Source organism: Lepisosteus oculatus, chromosome 27 (assembly GCF_040954835.1).
Source record: "Lepisosteus oculatus isolate fLepOcu1 chromosome 27, fLepOcu1.hap2, whole genome shotgun sequence".
Lineage (NCBI taxonomy): Eukaryota > Metazoa > Chordata > Actinopteri > Semionotiformes > Lepisosteidae > Lepisosteus > Lepisosteus oculatus.
The window spans coordinates 8,776,318-8,798,182 of record NC_090722.1 but is presented as its reverse complement, the minus strand read 5'-3'; the positions used below and the strand labels follow the sequence as shown (position 1 = coordinate 8,798,182).

General features: G+C 36.5%; 1 protein-coding gene across 1 annotated transcript in view; it reads right to left on the bottom strand.

Annotated features, from left to right (window-relative positions):
• Positions 1-21,865, bottom strand: part of iglon5 (IgLON family member 5) — a 199,561-nt gene that overhangs the window by 17,379 nt on the left and 160,317 nt on the right. Inside the window, exons 3-4 of the mRNA XM_015336582.2 lie at positions 5,268-5,500; positions 1,785-1,904 (exon numbers count right to left, since the gene is read on the bottom strand). Of these exons, the coding sequence (XP_015192068.2) occupies positions 1,785-1,904; positions 5,268-5,500 (353 nt within the window). The remainder of the gene's footprint in view (positions 1-1,784; positions 1,905-5,267; positions 5,501-21,865) is intronic.

Here is a 21,865-nt window from a genome sequence, read left to right as displayed (position 1 = left end):
AAAAGTAATTAGGCATTCAGGCAGAATCCCTATGTTTAATTTTGTTATCTCTAATTAGCATTAATGGCTATACTTTCTTTCGGGCAGTTTGTGTTAATATGAATAAAGACAAAAGATTTTTTTACAGTCAAGGGAGCAAGTTTTCCTGTATTAACTTTGAATGAAATGAAGATGTGACTTTGCAACTTGTAAAACATTACATCTAAAGTTTGACCATTTTGCAACATATGTTTTTAATCATTTGTAATACTGTAGATGGGGAAAAGTCTGAAAATACAAGAATACAAAATAGATATCAATAAATGTTGTGGACTTTAATTAAGTCTTGGTCTAGATCATTGATATGGATTGAAACATTGAACCATGTGGCATCCCACTCCATTTTGACAGTCCTCTTCCTATCCCTTAAATGTCACTTAATTAACAAGAATATAACACTTTTTAACAGAGCTTTCAACTTATTTTATCATGTACCAGAAGATTTGTGTCAGTGAATTCTTTACAATATCGTTCATATACTTTAACGATATACTGTATATACTGTACCATCTGGCCCTATTTTTCTGATTCTTGTGCTTTCAGGCCTCCTAATACTGTAATTCAGTTATGCTAAATGTAAAGTCACTCAGTACTAAGATGAGATGATGTACGATGTGTTATTTTTTCTGAATTTTTCTATTATCTGTTGATGTTCCTTTGCATCAATGATACTGGGCAAAATGTGTTTTGGGTTTTAGCCCAATGGGTAACATTTCTTTCTACCCCACTCTTGACAATCAGTGTATGCCTTTAGCTTCATGGGATATGTTGTTTTTTATTCCATATAAAGTGTTTCTTTCTCAATATTAAAAAATCAGGCAATATATTCCTCTTGGTTTCCAGGTTGACCTCTTTTAGAATGAAGGTAGTTGATTCAAATCCAAGGTGCACTTTGGGTTCCCAGTGGACATGAGCTCTTGAGTGCCTGAACACCACCACTGTTGATTGAAAGAACTCAATAAGCCAGCGGATCCCAACCCTTATCCTTTGGGATCCCTGTGTTGGCTGGTTTTCCTTCCAACTGAGCTTTTAATCATCAGTACTAATTGATGTCTTTTATTGATCTATTAGTTTACCTCTTCCTGAACTTAGTCCTAGTTACAGCATATTGTTTCTAACAACTTGAGCATTCAGGAATTCATCAGTCTCTGTTTAACTTATCCATTAAAAGTTTGTACCCTACACAACCTAATAGGTGATCAATTTATTATGAACATACACAGACAGGACAATCTTTTTTTCCTATTGGCCTATAGTATGTTTTAGGTAACACACCTGAACTAGAAAACTGGTTGAGGCCACTTACAAATCTAATTCAACTTTTTAAAACATAAAAGAAAATTAAAAAATGTATTGTAAAATCAAAATTGATTTTTTGTGCAACAGCAATTATGGAGATCTGTCAGGCTCCTGTAAGTGTGCAGTGCCATTTATAGAAGAAGCTCTTACCCTCTAGTCCCTACTAACTCTCCTGTAAAGCAGCATGGAACTCACAGATTATCAAATACCTAACAATTCTGACAAGAGGGCGTGTTGGAGGACTGCATGCAAAAGTCCTCTTTATCCCAATACAGTTCAGGATCTGTAGCAGTAAGTAAAGATCTGTAGATCCTTGAAGGCTGTTTAAGAGATGTAAAAAACACTTGAGTCAAAAGTGAAGCAATTACTATGAACTTAAAAATGAACCAGCAACCCCAAGCATCACTAAATTCTTCCTCCCTCTGTTTGTTTAATTGGCAACTTACATTTAAGGTGTCTCCATGTCACTGTGGGCTCTGGTCTACCAATAGCCAGACAGAAAAGGTTGACATTGCTTCCCTCATTCACCGATATATCCTTGGAGATATTGATAATTTTTGCTGGAACTGAAAACAAGAATAAAAAAGATCTGAATCATTATTGGACTCACAGTAATGTTCATGTTCAATGTACTTATACAGGATCATCAAAAACTGACAGATACAGTATATGTTATTTCATCATAATCATACGACAGGTCTAACAAACCTGAGGTTGAAACCACTTGAACAATAAATACTGTACTTCAGACCGTTTTGACAAACGTCAACAAATGGCAACAGTCATTTGAGAGTTTTGAGGTCAGTACTAGTACAATATGTTTTAATGTTTGTGTAGGTTGTAGCTGATCTTATCCACTGTGTTCTCATTTTCCATGGGGGAATCTTAAAAACAAATTATACAAATTGTGAAAACAAATTAGCAACTGATGCTCTGAAAAGAGTAGGTATTACAGAAGGATGGATGGTTGCAAACTCAAAATAAGATCAGTTATTCAATTGAAAAATGCTAAGATGTTTGCATGCAAAATAAAATGATGAATCTGACCCTGATGAAAATGAATTACCCTCAACATGAGTTTCTGAAAATGGTTAGACTGCACTTAGAAGACAATACATTGTGTTTTTCAACATTTTGGTTCTTGCACTGTTGGTGATATATTTGACATTTATGTAAGAAAATTAACATGCCATTTCTGCAAAAATAAGTTTATAAAGATCTCACAAAATGCCTGGCACCACCTATTTCCTGAAAGATGTGCTGAAGAAGGATTAATGTATCATTGCTTGTAATCAACTGTAATTAACTTTGGAAAATGAATACCATAAAAATGGTAGGTAGCAGTGGCATAGCTTTTAAAAGATATCTAAAGCGCAGGGGATGTTTTTCACTATTCTGATATGCGTGCAACCCCTCTTTAAGCTGCAATAAATGCCATAAAAGCATCATGTTGTTGACTGAGTCTGAATGCATCTCTGCTGTATCCTGTTACACTCCTCTTTTTTCTACTTTGTTGTTCTTTATGTTAAAATTGTTATTCTCTATGATAATTAACTACTCCTCCAAAGACTGAAAAGGATCTTGGATGCCTAAGCCAGAAAGTGTGCAGAGGAATGCAATTAGTGTTGCATCATTAGCTTTCTGCCTATTGGCAAAGCACTATTGGTGCAATGCTGATGTGCTTCTCAATGTTGTTTCCTCACATTCAGCTTTGAGGTCTTTCAAAGGCATAGAAATTTATAAAGCAATTAAACTTTGCCCTTTAAAGCTTGAGAGCACCGTGTAATTAATCTAAATAAATAAACAAATGCTGAGATGGAACCAAAGCAAGATCCAAGACTCTAGAGAGTTTCAGGTGCTCCACATAAAAAGATGTTTGTAAAATGAAGATCAAAATGTACAAAGTATAGAAAGAGCGCAAACCAGATACTGTAGCTCAGGAATATTTTTGCTTTGATTTTTAATAGGTATAAAATATAGCACATCAAGTACTTTGAATCCTAGCAGCAGGCAAGCTAGGATTCCTACTATAGTTTTCTTGACAGATAAGCAAGATGCTTAAGAATGCCATAAGTGCAAAATTAGAGGAAACACTCATCCTAGTGGGATACCCAACATTTAAGCAGGCCATACAGCAAAATTGTTAATGTTTTGCAATCTGGTGAAATATACAGTATGCTGCAATTATAATGGTAATGTGATCTCCTCATTAAACAAAATGCAAATATACCAGTAAAAAAAACACTCTAATATTTGTACAGTGCCTATGGAACTACAGAAGAATGGATGGCAAAAGTGTACTGGGAATTGGCTTCACTGGCCTTAGAATGATAAAGTTCAAGAATGAATTGTCAAGGAATGTCTATACAATAAGAATGTCAGTGTCTGCATTTTCATGCCTGCCCATTACTCACCTCTAAAGTACAGTTCTGAACTCATAATATCAAAGAACCAGTCCTGCTACAACTAGGCACAGTGCACATCATAATCATTTATACAGTAGCAGGAATGGGCACATCCAATATTTAAGAGCTGTAGTGAAATACTGTAGGTTTTGGCATTTACAGTATGCCGAAGATTTACTCTTCAACTACAAACTGATTGAATCACCTTACCATACCTACCCACCCCACAAAACTGTGAGGTGGGTTTTTCACATAATTAGTTCAATTATGTACAACAACAGTTTTCAAAAAACAAAATTGCTAAGGCACTGTAATAAGCGTAGCCCATCCCTGATGTACAGGAGTCCAACGTCTGCTTCACAGTTCACATTGTAATGTAGCACAGCCAAAAAAAACACCTTTTCTGTTAGTATGCTTGCAAATATATAAATGCAAACTCACCATAATCATATTTGACAATTTACAGTAAACCCCAGATTACTAGTGTTACCATCTCTTTGTACTGTTAACTCTCAAGATAGCGTCAGAGACATGCAGAATACAAACAATACAATATTGTATTTCACCAAACGGGAAATCAATTAACTTGCAACATAGCTGCACAAATCCAGTCCTCAAGGTACAAACTCCAGCTTGCATTATTGGCCTTTAAAGAGGGTGAAATTGGTCCAGTTAAGCTAATGATAAGCGCCAGTATGTCATTAGGACCAGAGGTGGAATGAAAATCAGTGTGGTCCTCCAGGACTGGAATTGTGCACCACTGACTTAAAGGAAGCTAATCGAAAAAGTTATCCAGCCTTGCCGTTCCAGCACATTCCCCAGGATCCTTAAAGAAATGGCATGAAAAGGTCCTTACACCGCTAAACTATTGGCAGGTCAAACAGGTACGATGGGATTGGTTTGTCTCCTCTCTTTGAAATCTTTTATTATATTAATACAAGGTTAAAACCGCCTTTGTTAGATATAAAATAGGTTTAAATCATTCATAGTTTCCAAATCAAATTCTTTTCCCTTTCTAATTTGTTTAACATGCATTTTGGGTCTCTGATGTGGTATTCTAGCAAGAGGTCAGCCAAGATCTCTATAAAACAAAACATATTTCAATCAGAATAGTTAGATTTTAATGTTCATCAAGTGATAATGATCTCTCCTTCCATCTATTAGCATAACTCCTACAGATCATAACAACCTGGTGTCTTCTTATACCTTATAACTCACTCACTGACACATAGTACCAATTTAGAGGCACAGATTACCCTCTAATGTCTTTATATACACAAATGTGTATGTGTGCGCCTGGCAAAAACCCATTCAAATGCATATAAATGCTGCACACAGTCTTGTCCACAACTAAACCCAGGACCCAGTGAACTATGCCAAACCCATGCCCCTTCACTGAAGCAATGCAGAATTTGAAATGGAAAAATAGTTCTAACATTTCTCGTTACGAAATAAATGCACCTGCAAAGACAAAAAGTTAGGAAGCGGGAGATTTTCTGACGGGCCCTTGACCTGTTCGCTGACCTTGTACGATGAGGTAGACGTGAGCCGTCCGGGGCTCGTCGCGGGCCTGGAAGCTGCACGTGTAAGGTCCTTCATCATAAACGGTGACTCGGTCGATCTGGATGGAGAACTCACTCTTGTTGTTATTGATGAGTGTCACGCGATAGTCTAGGGACCACTTGTCGTTTCCCGTGAAGAGGATGTTGGAGCGGTTCAGCCAGGCCTTGTGGGTCACTTTGTCATCGATGTTGCACCTGGGGAAGACGCAAACAAACACCCAGGTCTAGCGAGGTGAAACTCAATGTCTCTCAGCAACAGTAACTTCCTTCTTTGTGGCTGACCTTTCCATAGTATTTTGAAATTTGAATTCTACACTTCACATAGGCCCCGACATACCAGCAACTAGTTTCCAAAAAGATCAACAGTGCATGGTAAGCAACACTCCAAATCTGAACAGACATAAGTTTTATTTCCTGAGACTTTAAAGCCCCCCCTGTGTAGGAGGGGAGGATGTGGCCTGACATGAACTGGGTATTGAAGTACTCATCTTTTAGATCTCATTGAGGAGATGAGTATTATGGGATTGAGGGGATGAGTTTCAACTACTGTCCTCTCCATTCCAGTTTACAGCTCCAACCCCTGTTTCAGGAGCAAGAAAAACAAAGACCCTTTTTTTGTTTAACTAGTAAAAAAAAAACAAAAAAAAGTCAGGTTGTATAGCAAATATTGTTTTGTTACCTCTACAAAATGATACAACTGCAATAAAGAGCAAGATAAGACGTCTCTCCTGCTTTAAAATCTCCTCTTGAGTATTACAGTACTGTATGTGCAGCTGTCTGCCCTTCAATAATAATTCTTTTTGTAGTGTTCAAAGTTTTTCTTTCTGTTTTCAAATCAAAGGCTGTCTTTTTTTTCTTTTAGACCTTTTTTTAGCTAAAAGCTAAATTATATACTTTAATATACATTACTTTTCTTTATATCTTTATATACAGTACTAGGATTTAATTTAATAAATATCCCAGTAATGGTGACCTGGGATATTGTACTATAGGAGGTTCCATCTTTAAAGTCTTCTTAAAATACTATGACATTTGGAAAAAATAATATTCCAAAATCCCTACAATTTCAGATTCCAATTCAGGCAAGAATGACATTTGAACAGTGAGGAAGAATCTTTAGTTCACCAAATGCTGAAAACGTAGCAAAATAAATCATGTCTAAATCTATATGATCTTCTCTAAATCCAGTGATACATGTACAGAATATTGATGAAAGAGTTAGCAGGTACTGTAACTAAATGTGGCTGAGATAAATTATGCCATCAAAACTCAAACCATAAGATATCCACTCTATGAATAACTTAACATTTTCAGTGCTATAATTCTCTAATTGTAAAGATAATTTGATTTTATTGAGCCTGGAAGTACAACAAAAAATTAAAAAGCTCAAATCTTTAAAAATTATTTCTAATGATAAATTCAATTCAGTGTCTTCTCAGAGTAGGCTCACCAATTATAAGCTAGGTTAAATTAAACAACCAAAAACATGTTTCACCACTTGCTGCAACAAAAAGCCACAATTATGAAAAATAAGAGTTTGTTTCTTTATCAAGTTATTTTTGTACTTCTGCTTGACAAAGTCTTTTCGTACGAGAGTGAGAAATTATATTGTACGAATAATTTTTAAAGATCTTCAGAGCTGGTCTATGGTGTTGAAAGTATCCACTAGATGACTTCCTTGTGCTTTGACAATACATTAAAAATGTAAAAAAATGTATTTGTATTTCTACCCATCCAAAACTCTCTCTAAAGAGCTATATAATACGTGAGAAGCTGTATTGCAAATGCACTACAATTGAACTGAACTGGAACTAGTTAAAAGACAAAGGCTTATGTTTCTTGAAATCCTTTTTTTCTTACTATATTTGTTGAAACAACATTAAAATTGCTCTCTTTTGTAGACTGTATTTTTGATAGCTTGAATAACTCATCACAGGGATCAATGTTACAGTATATATGCATTCATTTTATATTAGTCATACTGGTAATTTCGAGAAAGAACAGATTCAGTATTTTTTCTGGAGCTACAGTATGTTTACTACTGTATATTTACTAAGGTCAAAAAGTGTTTTTTTGCTTCTCATATTTAGCCCTTCTTTGTCTTCTTCTTGGCATGGGGAGGGGAGTGGGGTTAAAGGTGGAGAATATCTCCCTGATGTTTGTAATGTTCATCTCCAATTTTCCCGGACAACATCTTTAAAAATCATCCTTTAAAAAACATTTTCATGCCCCTCTCTGTTTTTCTCCCTGCTGCTAGCATAATTATTCTCAAATTTTCTGTTGCCATAATTATCTTAAAACCATAATTGACATTTTAAAAGGACTGGCAATCAAGCTTAAACATAGCGGCACAATCACATCATTACAAAAATGTGACATTTCTCAAGAAAAAATGGTAAGCTGTTTTTTTTCTATTTAAAAGTTACTTTTGACAGATTTTTAAATGTGATTGGTACATATTTTTGCATTTTGTAGAGACATAAATGTTGAAACACAGAAATGCTGAAAATCACATGCATATTGTACAGTATATTCCAGAGTGTCCACACTCAGGAGTGACAGAAAGGTCATTTCTTTATTTTCCAGCAACATCAAATACAGTGTCTTACTCTTCTTATTTTTGCTCTGCATATCTAACACACTGATCTCTTAGGATTTTACTTCACTGAAGACAAAAAATCACTTTAAGAACAAGGATGACTGACAAATTGTCTTTTGCAGTCTGTTAGTCAGTACTGCAGTGTAATTTTCAGCAGGGACTTTCACATTGACAGTCTAAACTGGGTCATTACCAGCAGTTCAATTTTGTTCAAGTTGGATACCGTGTACTTGATTTGGCAGTGACCCATTTCCAGATGTGAGTTGACCCAGGTCAAGACAGATAAAGTGCATGATCACACAAACTATAAAATAACCATTCTACAGTGAATTATTTGCTAGCAAAATGTTCCACAGGAAAAGTGCAGAGTGACGGCTCCTATTAATACATTTAATCTTTATAATTATTGTATTTAATCAAAGAATATTAATTGTAGATTGTTCCATACCTTAAATAAGCCTGGGTGACACACAAAAGACAGCATTTATTTTAAAACTGTAACTTCACTTGATTTCTTAAATTCTTAATTGCAGGGGTTTATCCACACTAAATTACTATTTTGTGTTTATATTATTCTAAGAAACACAGAGAAACAGAGATCTTCAAATGAGGGTCAGCAGTGGTACAGCAAGGAATCTGTAGAAAAATATTTTTGCAAGTCAAAATGTTCTGGAAGGAAAAAATAATTACTCTATATACAGTATTGTAATACATTTTACGATGTACCTCTAACTCATGCTAACATGCTAAGTCATGCATTCACCACTTTATCGTACAAAGCTTCAGTGATCACCGTCTCTGCCTCAACCAATCAATGTGCAGCAACATCTGGTCAGTGCGATTGGTCATGTTCACTGTTCACTGTATTATCACATGTGAATACTATACGAGGCAAAACAAAGGACAAAAGCTAAGGGGATAATGGGTTGTGTCTTAATCAGGAACCCTGCTGAGGACTCTACCTCATTTGACCAGTGTAACAAAAGAAAAAGCAGATGTTCAAGAAACCCAAGGCAAATAGAAAAGAGAGAAAACTGAGGAACTATTCGGAGAAATACCTTAAGTATTAGTTTACGTTCAAAGTAATTGTATGTTCAGTATGAAACCATTGAAGCTATAGCACTTGGAAACAAAACGCATTCACTTGAAAAGCAAATCACTGGAATATTTCCAGCAATGTCTGAAAACTTCCAAAGGACATATTATTAAAATAACATAAATAGTCATTGAAAAAATAATCCAAGGTGAGCCAGAATGCCCTCAAAGGTTCCTGTCAAGTGGTATTGTGTTTTGCTCAATGTAGAGCAGCAGATTCTATCTCAGAGAGATTGATATTGCCTGATACTGTACGTGCAGGACATGTGATTGGGGAAGAGTGTGGGAAAATAACGTTAGTGCATACCTTTGTTGGACACAAAGATTGTTCGCAGAATTGATGTCAGATATGACATTGTTCTATCAGATCAGATCTCTGAGATATCTTTTTTTTAAGACACCTCCACCCCCCCAACTTTGGAGGATTCTGCCATTCAGGTATGTCTCTAATGGGCCCCAAACATTCCTATACTCATTATGTTAATCTCTGAGATATTTGAGATGATATCTGCTACAATTCTGGGTGTGTCACACCATACAATACATTCAGAAATAATTGAAGAAATGCTTCCCACTCTAACTTCACTACACGATTATAAATGTTCAGTAACTAGCAAGGGTCAGAGTTTTTCGGGGATCTGAGAGAGCCATGATTGACTAATCCCAATCTCCACCCCCAATGCCATGAGCCAATTGTGAGTTACCGCATGGTAAGTCACAGTCATAGTTGGCTAGTGACACGACCGAGATTTGAACTTGTGATGTCTCGATTATAGAAGTCGATTTGGGCTCAGAGCACATGTGTTTCCCTGTCAGGCCACTCAGCTGTAGCTCCTAGGAGCTGTTAGGTGGCAGCTCTTTTCTGAGCACATATTGAAATGCTGGCAGTCTCTGAGCCCCAGCCCAACAGACAAAAATAATCGCAAAACAGCTCCAACAGCACAGATTAGTGAATAGATCTGGAAGTAGGACTGGGGGCTTAGTTGTTGTTTGTTTGGCAGCAGAGCCATCTGTGCTGTTTTTATTAACTGCTGTGTACGAAGAGAAAAAAGTAGCATCACAACACCTCAAAAATTTAAGGAGGGATAAAAGCTTTTATCCAGAGGTGAGCATCTGTTCCTTTTTTTTTCATGACAATAATGATATCTCCACCCAGGTAAGAGCAAGCATTAGAGGGTGAAGGTTTCAGCCTAATGGCAAAAAAATTGCATAGTATTGTGTCATTAAACAACACCAACATACAATAAAAAAGGATTTAAGATCTGAAAACCACCAAGTGAACTATGATACAGACAATGAAATTGATGGGTTGACTGATGTGGTTGTCTGATTTATTCATCGATTGAACCAGGACAGCCTTTTGAGAAGATCTACTTTTAATACAAACCCTTTAAAATAAACATTATACAGGTTCCTAATTTCCAACCCAGTAATAGTTACAACACAGCTTCTTTCAAATTTCTTTGTAAGCTTCTTGTGTCCTTGAATCAAGCTCATGCTCAAAAGATTCAGAGAAGGGAAAAGAAAAGTGTAGTATCATGTATCAGGAAGCCTCTGTAGCTCTTAAGAAACAGGTAAAGCGAAGGAGGTCTGTCAAAACTCACTTAAATGTGCGGGAGTGAACGGCTTTTTATTACAGAATGTCAGAAATATATTACTCCAGTCTTCATTTTTCTTTATATACTGTATATGTGAGATTCACTGACTTTACTTTTTGTATTTATCAGTTTATCAAAGTTTTTATGTTTAGAGTAGACACACAAATCCACTTGATGTCTGAATACATTTCATTAACTGTTTTATAGAAGATATTAATGCAGCAGAGAACTTCAGAGACATAGTTTTCATTAAATATAGCTGGATTTTTTAGAGAAAAATTTAAAGATTAAAAGAAATTAAATTAAGTCCCAAACTTCATTTCTTGCAGGGTCTGAAGTTGTTAATATTGTTTAACAGCTTTCAATTTTCATACAGTACTATTTATGCTTTAAATACCTCTTCTAACTCTTCATTAAACCTTGATACTCAGTGCCTAGAAGATAACATTTTCCATTAAGAAAATATAGGGCAGCTGGACCCAGTTTTTACCTACTGAGAACCCATAACTGACGAGGATTTATCCTCTTTAATGTATTTTTCATGTTGGCACCTACTACAGACACAGCCTGGGTGACACAAATAGAATGAATTAATGCGTCTTCAGATATACTGTTATTTTAAAATGATTTAAAAATTGTATACACCAGGTTCTGTTGACTATAAATAAATTGAATCATTTTGAATCCATTTTGGAAACCTCAGAGCACGATTATACAGAGTAATTCAATCTGTGAAGTAACAGTAATGCTATTTGTATCGATAGATTTGTTATTTTACCCACTGGAAAAGATTTGCGGTGCTCTGTCATAACAGTAAGAGTGGAAGTAACAGTAATTCTTGTAAAAAGAAATTTCCCAAGATTGTAATAGTGACTCTTATAACCCTGTGTTTTCCTACTTCATCTACTTTACTCTGTTAATTTACACGTGCTTCTGGCAGTCCAAAATTAAAATGTGCAACAGTTTAACTTAGATATAAATATAATACACATTTATTAGCTTATTAGATTTACACTTAAGCATTCACTAGCTATCCTTTAAAAATGATCGGGCCTATTTGCGTTTGTGAAAAGGGAGTTACAGCCTCCAGCCACCAGATAGCAGCAACAGTACATGCAGTAATTAAAAGAAAAAAAGTTCTCCTTCAAAAAAAAAAGAGACTCCTTGTGCTTTGTTGTAATATAAATGAATACAATGAGAAAAAAAAGCTACCCATGAACCTTTACTTTATACCATATATGTTAAATATATTTGATTTGGCAATATACATGGGTATAAAATATGTAAATAACCAGATATTTTATAATACCAGATGTACCCCCAAGGAAAGTTCAAGAAAGCACCACTGGATAGTGATGATTATTTCTGTTTCTCTCACACCATTATAAGGTAATTCACATGGGGTTACAACATAACATGTACCATGAACATGTACCATGTTCACAACAATAAGATAGAAAACACTGCAAACACATTCTAAATGTAGAGCAATTCAGTACTGCATGAGACAGCTGCAGTGGTAAGCAAATTAGGAATCATAAGCAATGAGGTGTGATCTACAAGTGTAGTCTGAACAGGGGAGATTTGGGGAGGCATGGGAAAGAAATGATAGATGGTGCTGATTTTCAGGGTTGGGGGAGATCATGACCCCACCACTGGAACTTCGAAGACTAGAGTAGACAGGTTTAAACATCCAGTAGGAGAAACAAAAGGCTTGAAGCACGAAGGGATTAGAAATGAAGAAAACAGAAAATGATATGTTTACTTTTCTGTGTATCTCTGTTTCCTACAGCAAGAAAGTTCTTCTCTCTACCTCAGTAGGCACCAGGTGTTCTGGGTAAAATACTGTATGCCTCTGACAGGACAAGATGCGTTGTGATGTGTGATCTAGAGTCCTCAGTGGATCTGGGAGAGCTATCCTTCACAACTCATGCATGGCACCATCAGACAGCAGACACTAAATGACTTTTAAAAGTTTGTGGCTCAGTCTTACAAAGTTGCAAGCTGTTTGGCAGATAGAGTAACATGGGAGCTTTAGGGTACTATATATTGGAAAATCTGATGAGCATAGAGACTGTTTATGCACCTAGAAACAATCTTGCATTTGATTCTTCTATAGTTTTGGGGATTATCGGCTATCAGTTTTGTGTTTTACCTATCAGCAGGAACACTTCTTGTGAGGTTGCACACAGCTTGAGGGCGCTACTTCTCTGTACTGTCCCTAGTTTCCCTGTGCTTTGCTTATCCTTCCGGTGTGTCTTTGTGTGGGCTATATATTTCCAGGTCACCCTTTCCTCCTTGCTCAGCATTGAGGGTTCAGATGGCTCGAGACCCGCCTAGCACCAGGACGTCCTCGGCGGCCTGAGGGAATAGGTTTCTACCCAAGATCGTCTGACCTACTGAGCCCAGGCTAACCCCTGTTTTGTCGCTACGCATGGGGTCTTTTTCGTTCTCCTCGCCATTCCACAGCATGCCTTTCTGACATCCGCGACAGTTTATTGGTTTCCCGTTTTTCTTAAGACATTTCTTTTCAGTAAAAATGTGCTACCAAAACACAAGTTGAAATTAATGGTAAATAATTTATTTTCACCCAAAAAATCTATCCCTATTCAGGTGAACAAATCAAAACAATGTCAATTACTTCTAAATTATCTTTTACTAAACCTTGCAAAATGCTGTGGTTTGTCAGCTACAAATCATTGCTTTGATGATGAGGTTTTACTTTTTCTATTTCCCTTGACAGTGTGGGCTATATGTATTGGCATCTTGTGATTGAAGAGTTTGTTCAGTGCTTCATTCAACATACCAGCTCCTTTGCTGTGTGCCCTTGCCAGAGGCTAGCTGTTGGCACTCATCCAGATCCTCCTTGGCAGACTGTTTCCAAAATACCGTGAGGATTCTGAATAGACTTCATTGGCATTGCAGAATGGTCCCCCGTGTATTTGAAGGATCATATGTGTCATAATTATTATTTTCCTAACTACAGGGCTGGGTTATCCTTGCTGGAAAACACTTTGAAAGGCTAGTGAGCACTATATGGTAAAACGTAATAGAACTGCCCATAACATTTTCTAATTAGCATTAATATTCAATATTGTTTGTTTGCTTAATTGGAGTATGGAGTACAGTTTCACAATAAAAAGCCTAATAAAATGTCAGAAGCACTTTCGGGTTTTTTCATGTTCAAATCTTTTCGATCCCCTTTCTCATGAACATGAAAGCCCCATTCTTTTGCTGAACTAAAATAAACACCCAGTATGAAATCCCTTTGTAGCTTGCCATTTAAAAGGATGATTTATAGTAGGAAATCTACTTTAACAGCATGTCTTTTGGTCCTGGGGAAACACTGGAAGTCCTGGTGAAACCCCATACAGTAGGAAGAGCATTAAAACTTTAGCTTTACAGACAGTAAAAGCAGAATCAGATGCCCCAGGAAACTGTTTCTGGGACAGTGTGGAGCTAATTGCCATGCCACCATTGTGTTACTTTAATATTATATTAAATTTATATTATGACATGCTGCTCATAAACCCTTTGAAGAGCTCTGAAGGTGCCTTTTGACTCTTGTACATGAAACAGTGTCGCCTGTGTAAAATCCATAAACAAATATTGATGGTTTTGAAAGTTCACACGAAACCACTCCTATTGGCTTAGTTTTTCTATTTCTTATTACCTTAACCACCCATGTTTCTGAGTGTTTTTATGTGATCTGACAATACAGTTGACCTACTGTACCATGAATTTCGTCCTCTAGTTTAACTGGCAGAGTAACCATCAGTTTTCCAGCTTCCCAAGCTGTTAGGCTGATCTGCTGGAGCAGATTAGACTGTTTTGCCACACGAGGGTGCTACAACTCCTCATCCTACATATAAAGTGAGGATGTAGTGAGGTGCATTTGTTAAATAAATTCTAATATTACACTGATTTTTAAAAAAATATCACATCCTCATTTAATAATGGGAGCTGTCAGAAAGATAAGACTCAATACAGCAACAACTGTTCTAGTGTCATAATAGAGATACATTTCTTTCTGCTATTAGTGTGCAAACCTAATGCCTCATTGTAAGTCTTAAGCTGAACAGCATCAGACCTTTTGAAAAAGACAAAGTGATCTTTGGTCAACTCCCCCCTGATTTAAGTGAAATACCAATGCTTCTGTTTGATTTGTGACATTTTCACTAAAAGTATATGGGGTAATGTTTCAGAGCTCTACATCAGCATTAAAGCTGAACAGTATGAATGTCAACTTTGAATACTTGTAAGTGGAGGAATAATGAAATTGGAGTAATAATATCAAATATAAGATGCTTGCCTCTAGCTTAGATGATAAAAAAGCATATAATTATTACATTCCAAACATGTAACAGATGCAATGTTTCTCGTGCTGACAGGAATATTGGACATTACCAGTATCATGTGCTTGTGTACTGTATTTCTGTTCAGTAGATAAAGGATTTTGCTGGGTTGAAACATAGAAACGTGTATTAAATCAACATCCAAAAGGTCTTCCAGTGAAAGAGGTTGGCTCTAACACTTATATCACGATAGAATCCAAGCCGTGTTAAGGAAATTCAGGAAATTATTAAAACACAATTAAATCTACGCATCATAATTGTGATTTCCACACCATAGAACATGTTATACACACGGGCTGCCCTGACTCAGAAAGATAAAACTGATTTATTTCTATTCCTGAAGTCAAAAGTACCAGACATAATTTCCAGAGTGGATATAAACCAGCATAGTGAAGGTCAGAACATGGTGGTCACAGTCTATGTTGGGAACAAATTTGGAAGAAAAGGTCTATTTCACTCTTATAATATCCTCAGCTCATTCCAAAATGTTCAATAGAAATCTGATGATCAGGGCATCCACAGATCAACTGAATATCGTATCATCTTCTAGCAAGGAAGTCTGTATACAGTATATTGTATACAGTAGCTAGTTTGCTTGTATAGTAGGGTGAGCCCATGGGAAACGTGGCAAGTGAAGTGATCTTGATCACTGTAGTACCATGCAGTCAGTTGGCCTTCAATCATTACATGGTGTTCTGTAGTGACCAGATACCCCTGCCCAGACACTTGGCCCTCCCTGGTATCATGTGACATTTAGTACTGTCTCCCAAATCATGGCCTATCGATAGACTGTGTTTCCTTCTAACATTTAGCCAGGTGAGAAACTGCTGTTTGTGAACACCCCAGCTAAAAGTGACAGTGCATTGAATTAATCCAAGCCTCTACCTTGCCAGTGGCACAAAGGGGTTGTTCCCATGATGAGGAGGGAATATTGGTTACTGTTTGCGTTTTGCTTTCTTGATTTTGACCACATGTGACAATCAACAAGTTAAATATTCATATCTGTGATACCTGTGCACAACTTTCTCACTAATGCAATGACGCAGAGTTTATGCACTTGAGTTATCTGATTGTATCCAAGCCAGTTGTAGGTGATCAATTCATTAAACTGACTCTGAAAACATCTACTTCATATCCAAAATTCATATTATTAAACTTACAGGCATAAATAGTGTACAAAGTGTCTTCTGATGCTCAGTTTACTTTATACATATGAACAAGAGTTGAACGGGGGTTGCTACTTAGAAACTCACAAAAGGTTATTATAATTAAATCAATGATTAAACTACTCTACTTAAATGAAATATTTATATAACAGACTAGAACAGGAAACTATTGCCTTAACAAATAATTTAAGATAATAGAAAATAACAATTCTTGACATATAATGTTCATAGATATTCTACTAGTGGGTGGACAATCAGCAAAGATGAACAAACTGAAAATTAATGTGTGTGGGAGAATACTTCTTAAGGGTGTATTAAAAGGAATTTGCTATATATATATAACATTAAATTCCCGTAAATCAGTTAAATATTTTTTGTGAGTAGTCTGATTCCTAAACATCCATCGTAATTTCTGGCTGTCTCCTAGCTAAAGGATAGTGTAGCTGCAAACGTCTTTTAAATGATAAATTAGCAATTTTCTGTTTGTGAGCTTTTTGGTGTGGTATAGTCGTGCCTTCCCACGTTCTTTTGTTATTCTGTCAACAACAGCACAGGTCACGTCTTGCTATATTTATGGAACTTTGCTGTACTTAAAATGAAAGACCCGAGCCTTTGATAATTGGAATTTTTCAATTACAAAATAAGCCAATACTAAATTTGGAAGCACCAAATTCAAGAAAAAAAAAACTGGCATTTTTTTTTTAGTTCAGCTTATTCCAGTATTGGCTTTTTTAGATTAGAGAGACACAAGACAGATAATTAAACCAGGGTGTTCAGCCTGCGTACGTGCAGAAACTGAACCAATTATTGGTTTATTTGTGAAATACATGATCTACAGTATAACCACTAATTGAAAGCACTTAGAAAGCCTGAAAAACCATGTGGGATGACCACTTTCCAAACAAGACTTTCTGGATTGGTAACTGACACTTAATTCTAAATTAAAATTAATAAACTTCATTGTATTGGGGCAACAGTAAAACCAAATAAAATACTAACACTTTGTTTGCACTGAAAGGGTCTGGACCTTTAAAGAATTAAGCAGAGTCTGCAGTTCATCTCAAATCCTATTGACTTTAGAAAATGGATATTTAAATTAGCAGAAACTGTAAAATTGTCAGGTTCATTTTGCTGAGGCTAAGATTGCTTATTAATCATCTGGGTTGCTGAGCGAAGTATACTTTATTCCCAGCACATATAACATTTAAAACCTTGGAATGTTTATTAATGGGTTCTTCATTGCTCCATCCAAGTCTCCATTACTGTTTTGATTACCTTAATGGTTTATGGATTGTTTCCATAATTTGCCTGAACACTGTGTGTCTGGGAGTTGGGGTGGTGATGGTCATGGTGGGAACTAATACCATTTTTATCAGATGTTTTGCAGGGGTTCTTGTTGGCACAACTTGTAAAGGCTCTTTCTTGGATAGCTGTAGTATTACTGTAGTCAGTTCTGACTGAGATTCCTTCCATAGGCAAACAATTTGCAAAAGTGAAAATGCCAACCGAAAGGGTTTTGTCTTGAAATTTGAAAACCAAATATAGTCTAAACACATTACGGCTAATGAGTGGTCTCACAGAAATTAACTATATATATCTAGTACATGTTAATGACCCTTTGTTTAAAAAAAACAAGTGCAGATACAGCAGAGCTCCAAGACACATTTATAGAACAATTATTAAACGGGAGAGAAAACTAGAAGGTGGTAGTCACATATGTAGAACAATCTTTCATTTAGAAATAGCTTTACTAAGGCCAAAGTCTGTCCCAAAAATTAAAATTCCACTTACTGTCTCAACCAATCACAAGTGCTAAAAGAAGATCCACAAACATTATACAAGCACACAAAACATGCGTTCAGTCAACAGTCCACCATCATATTCAAATACACTTATTTACCACAAAGCATTTATACTAATAAAGTTCAGTGCTCTACTGTTGACTCAGGGCTAAAAAGATTGGGTATACTGTAATGGTATTTGTTACTGGTTAAGGAGTAAAGCTATACCACTGATATATTGCCAAAACAGGTGGGAGTTCTTGGGTACTTTTGGGGATAACCTCTAGCTGAATTTACCCTACTAAGGACAAATTAGACAACAAAGGGGTAGGCCAGTTCATGATTTTATTACACTATGGTTGGTCCAGCCTCAGCCATGGTTAATATGATTTGAGTCATCATGTTATTAGTTATGAAAGATCAGCTATACCAAACTAATTATTTTCCCTTTTCCAGTGCTGTGGAAAATCATCTTACCTAACAAGCAGGTGTTTTCCTTTCTCAAACCAAATAATAAAATACTGAGCCAGAAAAAAAAATACCACGGCCCCGTGAGATTCATTTCCACATTGTTACAAATCCAGCCTTTTGTGTCAAAGCAAATAAAAACCTGGAATACATATGAACTACAGCTGTGTTGGTTGGGACAGTCCTTTTATATTATGTTGGTTTCCTTAAGTCACAGTTTTGGATAGGGCTTCAAAAATTTGCCAGGGTTGCTGTTTTTTTTCTTTGCAGCACAGTCTCTGACATTAATTGAAAAGTTTCTTGTTCAGAAAACAGGAGCGATGCTTGCAATAAACCTTTTCATACAAGTGGGCAGTACACCCACAGTCAAGGAAAATGACATGAAGACAGCAGTTAACGGGAAGAAAACATGAAATGAAATCAAGACACTTCTGCTAGTGACAGAATACACATAATGCAACAGAGGAATGTGTATGAATCTGTCATGCATCTTACAGTATAGAAAGAGCACTCACATTGAAATGCACATAAGCAGGTTTTGATTTGGTTTAGAACTTCTGCTGGTAAATAAGGTGGTTGTACATGTTCTGTGATCCCCCATGTAGATGATCGGTGAGGATGAAAGACTTTTTGCCATCTGCCAGTTTTCCTGTTTTTGTCATCCACAGCTCCTGAGAACCCAGCTACTACAGTTACAGAAGCAAATGAAAGTTTTTCTACTTTTTCAAATAAAAATGTAGAGGAGCTAGTTTGGGCACAGTGACGTCATCGCCCTCCCTGCGCACAGCAGGGACCTCAGCCACCTGGGCTGAGGGAGGTCTCCTTTAGCTCACTCAGCTGGTTCCCTGCTGCGTTTTACCGGAGACCCGGGTTCGCGCCCAGGTGTTATGGGACGAACCGGCGGGGTGGAGCGGCGAGGGCACGAGACTGCGTGGAACCATGACGGTCGCAAAAACCCTTTGGGAAATGTTATTCCCTAATATGGCAGCAAGAGTGGATTTTGAGTCATCTCACCAAGGATAGTCCCTACAGTGGAATGCACAAGGGTAGGCACACTGAAATAGAATGAGATTTATTGAAAAAGCAAGCCTTTGCATTAAATTCCTGAACGTGTTAGCCACAGATTCTTCAAAAATAGTTATTAATCCCAAAAAAGACTAAACATACAACCATACTCCACATGAATAATGAATATCATTTGGTTGCAATCAGAATGATAGGAGGTGCTTTCTGTATCTGTGATAAATCTCTCAAAGAAAATGTGCCTGGGAAAATGAAATGTTCACTATAACAATCAGATAGGTGAGGAATGGGTCACATCCTAAAAGGCAGAAGGTCACCATACCAACCAAGACCATAAAACAAGTCTGATCTATTTTTTAATCATTTTCAAAAGGTTGTGGCTGTAGCATGAACAATTCCAGACAGAAAAAACCTGCACTTCAGATATGCATCTAAATTACCTACATGCTCAGAGCAGAGCCAGATTAAGGTCCTTGTAGGCTTGAGGCACTTTTGTTTTGTACTGCAGGCCCTTTGGTGAAAGCACGCTTATGGGTGGACCGATTTTTGTAGGGAGATTGGTTAAAATTATCTTGAATATTTTTGGGATATCATATCTTTGCTATATATGTAAGTTCAAATAGAGATCTGTTACAGTTTTTATCATTCACATAAAAAATGGTAGATTTTTTTTACAGGCCCTTTAATTTAGTGCTTACTGTACAGTACCTATTGGATAACACTGCCCTGGCTCAAAGACCATGATTTTTTGACATGCTGCCAACCAAAAAATGAAATTGCCATTTTCTGTGGGCCAGAGAACATCTGGGTTAGTATGTGGAAAGAAATGTTGAGTGCTTTTTTTTGGACATTCTAGTCATAACACAAAGGTGTTATGCTAGATATTACACTGATCATTGCATTGTTTATTATAACCTCATGAGCAGTGGACTTGTGAAATCTGAGCACAAATCTATCATAACACAAGCAAAACTTTGGTGCAAATTTTGGGAATCCTTACTGCATTGATAAAGCACGCACAATGCAATGAATCCAAAGGCTGGACTTCAAGAAAATATTGTTGAGGTCTTGGTCCAGTAGGTTAAGATTTTCTTCTATAGGAGACAGCATTCCACAGCTGGCTACAGATACAGTACATATGGAGATTGAATGAATATCCTATAGCAGTTTCAGCTCTGATGAGGCTTCTCCAGTGTGCCCAAGATTGTGTTAATGCTTAGTAACTTCATAATAAGTGCTAACATGGTAATGTTGAAGTGTTTTGATTTTGTGTCATTTTTAATTTTAATGAAAATTAATCATGATTCTTTGAAATGCAATTTAGCTCAGATTTTGGGGTATTTTCTTTGTTTAAAATAAATACAAATTCCTCTTGACTTGACTGCATCAACATAGGCACACTGTATATTAAATATGTGGGAAAATACCTCTTTTTTAAATGCATCACTAATAACTACACTCAGTGAAGTACACTTACACCTAGGCTTGCTCCATTTCAACATTTAATTATTTCAAGCGCACTAACTACCATAAACAAAACACTCAGTTTTTAAAATTGTTTTGTTTAGGGCAACTCTGACATTTATTAATTGCTTTCTCACTCCATTGGATGGTTGGACGCTTTCCTTCATTTAACATGGTAACTTTTGATTAATTAGTTATTTACTTTTTGTATATTAAATGGTCCTAAAACTGCAACTTATTCAAAATGGGAAGAGAGATACATCTTTACAGTCATCCTGATGCTCTATTAGCTTATGCAAAATGGCATACGATCGGTAAATCCCATCTTTGCATAAAGCAAATATATTAATGAAACATCTTAATGTATTATGGCTGGTTCATATTTTAAACTTTAATGTATTTGAATGTGTGGGACAGCAAATAGTTTTAAATATGCAATATATCATATCATATAGCCATGTGGGTGTGGATCAAAATGTGGTTTTGATTACATCTATTGTACAAATATTAAAACAGCATAGTTTTTTAATTTTTTGTGTGCTTTTTTAGTGTTTGGATCACTTTAGAAACATCTCGAAAGACTGCAAAAAGTACAACCATTTGAAACGTTTCAAATAATCAATGTTCAGCTTAAAATGCATTTACATTATTTTTCTTTCTTCTACCTTATTTGGAATTGCCAGTTGCAGTTGGTCTGCTGATCCCAACACTCTTTGTTTTCTCAGTTCCAGGCATATCCCTGCAGCAGTTAGGATTTGTAGACTGCAGCTTGAGGAATCCTGGTCCCAGTTACAGTATCTAGTGACATGACTTAGACTCGAAACAGTGATGTCAGGAACACAGGGCTCAACCTGTATGCTGAGCAAGCACCTTCAGTTGTAAAGTCACTCAGGAGCCCAACAGCAGGTGTTCCGGAGGCATTTTCGATATGTTGATGTCAGTGAAAAAAAATCTGCTCCTGCAGTTTTCTTCTTATCATTATGTACTGTACGAGAAAGCTGAAGTATTGTC